The sequence below is a fragment of the Carcharhinus amblyrhynchos genome, unplaced genomic scaffold, assembly GCF_965287045.1.
Source record: "Carcharhinus amblyrhynchos unplaced genomic scaffold, sCarAmb.v2.hapA chromosome_197, whole genome shotgun sequence".
Classification (NCBI taxonomy): domain Eukaryota; kingdom Metazoa; phylum Chordata; class Chondrichthyes; order Carcharhiniformes; family Carcharhinidae; genus Carcharhinus; species Carcharhinus amblyrhynchos.
In genome coordinates this window covers 34,414-39,624 of record NW_027649937.1, presented here as the reverse complement: position 1 = coordinate 39,624, position 5,211 = coordinate 34,414, and the positions used below count along the sequence as shown (strand labels likewise).

The 5,211-nt window shown below is 44.5% G+C and overlaps 1 protein-coding gene across 1 annotated transcript; it reads right to left on the bottom strand.

Annotated features, from left to right (window-relative positions):
- Window positions 1-912: 912 nt before the first annotated feature.
- LOC145338833 (ferritin, middle subunit-like) lies at window positions 913-3,976 on the bottom strand. The gene is made up of 4 exons (XM_080183244.1): window positions 3,767-3,976; window positions 1,978-2,124; window positions 1,509-1,634; window positions 913-1,059 (listed from the first exon to the last, which is right to left on the bottom strand). The coding sequence occupies exons 1-4, from the start codon at window positions 3,866-3,868 to the stop codon at window positions 913-915; spliced, it is 522 nt and encodes a 173-aa protein (XP_080039370.1). The 5' UTR covers window positions 3,869-3,976.
- Window positions 3,977-5,211: the final 1,235 nt, after the last annotated feature.

Below are 5,211 nucleotides of genomic sequence, written 5' to 3'. Positions count from 1 at the left end.
GTCCCCCTCCCCTCGGTCAGTACCTGGGGAATAGAACATAGAACATTACAGCACAGAACAGGCCCTTCGGCCCACGATGTTGCGCCGACCAGTTACAAAAACAATGACCCACTAGCCTATACCAATCCCTTTTCGTCCATAAACCTATCCAGAGATCTCTTAAACGCCCCCAAACTAGAATGGGATATAAAAGCAGGAGAATGTGAAGTGATGCAGTTTGGTGGGAGAATCACGGAGCTGATGATTATTTCAGTGGGGATGAGGCAGGAAAGTGGAATGGAGAGGATCAGAAATACCATCTTGTTGAATGGTGGGTCAGACTTGTTGGGCCGAATGGCCTATTTCTGCTCATCCCTTTTTAATGGGAGTAAAATAACAGTCAGTGAGTTACCCTGAAATTGAATTCATTTCAAAATTAAAATCACCATTATAGGCCTGATGGAGTTTTAACCCCAAAGTGAACAGAAATGAAATGTAATATTTCACCCCCTTCCCCCAGATGGGGAATATTTTGACACGGTAATTCTGTATTCACTCACTCAAGATCAAGCTGCATTGTGAAGCTGCCACTCACTGCTCCAGATACAGAGTTACCCTCACTAACATGAGTCAGAAGCAGAGATTCCCCACACTGGAAAAGGGTTTACATTGTATTCAATGCAATGCCACAACAGCATGGGGGCTTTCCCCAACAGCTGAGGGGGAAACCAGATTGAAACTGCACATTTCTAACAAAAAAAATCCCCCATGTTTCTGAATCAGTGTCATTGTCCTGGGCAGGAATTGGATCCCATTTAGGAAGCTGGATTGGGATTTAAAGGAGTCAAAATAATGAAAATCAGCTACAGAATTAGAGACAAAAATGTTTTATTTTCCAATGCAGCAAAGCTGACATTTCCATTCGAATCCCAGTCAGTTGAGGGTGAGCCTGTCAAACAGATACTCTCCCATACCATTCTCAGGGGCTCCCAGTCTCTTCAGGTTGGTGATGTGATCTCCAAGCTTCTTGATCATCTTCACTTGTTCATCCAAGTAGTGAGTCTTCAGGAAGTCACACAGCTGAAGTTAAAAAAGTTAACTCAGGAAATAAATTGAATCCCCCTCCCTGTAACTTGTCTACTGTAGCCAATATCAGTAATCCAAAAATCAGTTGGTGGATTTGATTCAAACCATTGAAGAGTCACATTGCTGTGGCTCTGGAGTCATAAGTAGGCCAGACTGGGCAAGAACAGAAGATTTCCTTCCCTAAAATGGGCATGAGCAAACTTCATTTTCACCAAGCACTAATGGAGAGATTTGAATCCAGATATTACCGTGGGTCTCTAGTTTACTAATCCAGTGAAAATTCAAAACACCCACCCCACAAAAGGATGTACAGGGGTATAACTGGGGTCTTGTACGACTCCAACTGGATTAAATACTGAATTGGCTGGAGTCACCACTTTCCATGTCACGTTCTGGGACATCAAGGGCAAGAAAGCTCCTTCAAAAAGAAATGAGAAACTTACATGAGGGTCAGTGTTCCCAGAGGAGAGTTTGTGCAGATCCAGCAGACTCTGGTTCACATCCTTCTCCAGCTGCAGAGCTCTCTGCATTGCCTCCAGACCATTGCCCCACTCATCCTGCTCTGGCTTCTAAAACAAAAAGATGTGATGCTTATTGTTTAAGGTTAGAACTAACAGATATTATCTGGAGATTTGGCTTCATTAGTGACAAAGACCAACACTGGACACAGTCAGTGCATTGGCTAAGAGTAGCCACGCAATGGGAAGTGCCATTAATCACTCATTCTTCTTATACTGGAATGATTTCCCTCCACATTTCTCTAGTTCAGGATGATCAAAACCACACTGACTAATCCCCCACCCATCCCCAACTCAGTAGAAGTTGATCACTTCAGATGCTCTGAACCCAGTATTACAAATCCACAAGTGAATTTTCTGAAGCAAAATACATTGCATCAAAGACAAATCCAACCTTGACATCCTCCAGGATGACTCTGCCTCCACGTTTATTCTGGAATTCCATCAGATTCTCAGCGTATTCCCGTTCCTCATGTGAGTGCTCCTTGAAGAACTCAGCAAAGTGACTCAGGGCAACATCATCCCGGTCAAAGTAACAGAACTGTGGGTAAAGAGTCAGATCGGAGATTATCCAGGGGACACTTGGAATCTAGAACAACCACCACAGGTCATTTCTTTACTCAAATGGAGTCAGTTATTCTCAAACATCAGCCCATGTTTAATGTAACAGTGGGGCATTCTTTCCTTCTCCCCCCATGGAGATTTCACATCAATGCTCACCTCCAAACTCTGGCCTGGGCCTCAGGATCCAGTCACAGACGGAGATCCTGAGCTTCCTAACCCACAGACCAGTCAGTAAGGATAGGCAAAAACACCCTTATGATCATCCTCAACACCGGTGCCCCACAAGGCTGTGTTCTCAGCCTCTTCCTATACTCCTTATACACCAAGGGTTGTGGCCAAATTCCCCTCCAATTCTACTTTCTAGTTTACTGATGACACCACTGTAGTGGGTCAGATCTCAAACAATGAGACAGATTATTACACAATCTGGGGAGGAAACAATAATCTCTCCCTTGATGATCATCTGTTGTTTTGGTCACATCAACTTCCTGAAGTGGAAAGGAGAACATGCCCCTGTCCACATCAATGGGGATGAAGTAGAAAGGGTCAACAGCTTCCAGTTTTTAGGTGTTCAGATCACCAGCTATCTGGTCTCCACCCTCCACACTAACACTATAGTTAAGAAACCCACCAACACCTCTTTCTCAGGAGGACTAGGCAAATTCAGCATGTCAGCTCCAACTCACCAACTTTTACAGATGCACCATAGAAAGCATTCTTTCTGCTTGTATCACAGCTTGGTATGGTGCCTGCTCTGCCCAAGACTGCAAGGATCTACAAAGGATTGTGAACGTAGCCCAATCCATCACACAAACCAGCCTCCCATCCATTGACTCTGTCTACACTTCCTGCTGCCTTGGCAAAGCAGCCAGCATCATTAAAGACCACAAACCCCAGGCACTCTCTGCCACCAGAGAAAGCAATCAAAGTCTGGAATCACATACCAACCGATTCAAGAACAGCTTCTTCCCTGCTGCTGTCAGACTTACTTTGCATCAAGTTGATCTTTCTTTACAACCTAGCTATGACTAACACTACATTCTGCACTCTGCCTTCTCTATGAAGAGTATGTTTCATCTGTATAGTAAAGAACAAAATACTTTTAATTGTGTACAAGTGTGACACGAATAAATCAAATCAAGTAGAAAAACTTCAACCCAGTTTATTGCTCCTGGGATGATTTAGCCTGGGGGAAGGTCAGTACAACAGGATTTACCCATTTCAAATGGCAGAGGGAGGAGAACATTCACATGGTCATCCAATTGGATTACTTCCATCCAAGTGGGATAATTGGATTAGATCCATGCAGCTCATGAACCCTCCAAGGGGATAGATTCAGGCCTGTCTAGTCCACTCTGCACATTTAAACTCTTCTTTAAAAGAAAGATGTATCTTCTGTTAGAAGCTTCACAGAGCCTGTTTCAGATGGAAACTCTTCAGAATCAGGTCAAGTTATTCCAGACAGGGAGCAGTCTGCTAACAAGATCCTGTCCCTCAGTAACATTTATCACCAACAACTATCATTTAAAGCCAAATTCATTGGTAAACATATTGCACCTGCTCAGAGCACAACCAGAACATTATTTTAAATTTAAACCCCAATCATCACAAAGCCTCACCATGGAGAGGTAAACATAGGAGGAATAGAGCTCCAGGCTGATCTGCTTATTCACAGCATCCTCACAGTCCTTGTGGTAGTTCTCACACACTTGGGAAGCCATCTGAACTCTCTAGACTCTGAGATGAATACAAGTGGGACCAACTCACCTTAAATCCCCAGACTCACATCCCAACTGATCCCGCACCATTCCCAGTAACGAATCAGAATGACAAGCTCCTTAGAGGGAACCAATCAGGAATGGGATGATCATTTGGACCAGGGAACATTCTGATTGGATCAGACAAGTTCAAAACTGCAGCTCATGGGAAGTGAAACTGACCAATCATCTGGAGGAGGAGAAAGTGGGTTCCCGGACCCGTGTCCTTTGTTTGAACAGAGGGGAGTACGGTCGGATGAGAGAAGAATTGGCGAATGTTGATTGGGGGAGTGCGTTGGAAGGTAGGTCTGCCGAGGAACAGTGGAGGATCTTTAAGGAGATCTTTCTTGGTGCTCAGCAGAAATTTATTCCGATGGTTAAAGAGGGTCGGAGGAGAGATAATCAGCCGTGAATAACGAAGGAGGTAAAGGAAAGTGTTAAATTAAAAGCGGATGCGTTTAGAGTGGCTAAGAGAAGTGGGCGAGAAGAGGATTGGGAGAGGTTTAAATATCAACAAAGAATGACAAAGAAGTTGGTAAAGAAGGGTAGGAGAAACTATGAAGCTGGGCTAGCGCTTAATATAAAAAAGGATAGCAAGAATTTTTATAAATATATAAAAAGGAAGAGGCTGGCTAGGGTGAACGTTGGACCCTTAGAGGATGAGAGGGGGGACTTAGTGGTAGGGGATGGGGAAATGGCTGAGGCCTTGAATAACTTTTTTGTTTCGGTCTTCACGGAGGAGGACGTGAATAGTCTGCCGGGTGTTAGCGATGGAAAGGTGGTAGGACTGGAGGGTCTCAATGACATTACTGTTACTAGAGAGCTGGTGCTCAACAGACTGGAGGGACCGATTGTGGACAAGTCCCCAGGACCGGATGGAATGCATCCGAGGGTCCTGAAAGAAATGGCGGGGGTGATAGTGGATGCCTTGATGATTATTTTCCAAACGTCGCTGGATTCCGGGGAAGTGCCGGAAGATTGGAAAACGGCTAATGTTACACCGTTGTTTAAGAAGGGTGGCAGGCAAAAGGCAGGGAATTATAGGCCGGTTAGTTTAACGTCTGTTGTAGGTAAAATGTTAGAATCCGTCATCAAGGAGGAAATAGCGAGACATCTTGAGGAGAATTGTTTGGTAGAGCAGACGCAGCATGGTTTCGTTAAGGGGAAGTCGTGTCTGACGAATTTATTGGAGTTCTATGAGGATGTGTCTAGGGCGGTGGATAGAGGAGAGCCGGTGGATGTGGTCTTTCTTGATTTTCAGAAGGCGTTTGACAAAGTACCTCACAAGAGGTTATTACAGAAGGTAA

What these genes read in the sequence shown, in the direction of transcription:
- LOC145338833 (XM_080183244.1), bottom strand. Translation starts at nt 3,868, where the DNA reads ATGGCTTCCCAAGTGTGTGAGAACTACCACAAGGACTGTGAGGATGCT. An exon ending in TCATCCTGGAGGATGTCAAG is followed by an intron (nt 1,635 to 1,977) that starts GTTGGATTTGTC and finishes TTTTTGTTTTAG; the next exon opens with AAGCCAGAGCAGGATGAGTG. An exon ending in CTGGGAACACTGACCCTCAT is followed by an intron (nt 1,060 to 1,508) that starts GTAAGTTTCTCA and finishes TTTTAACTTCAG; the next exon opens with CTGTGTGACTTCCTGAAGAC.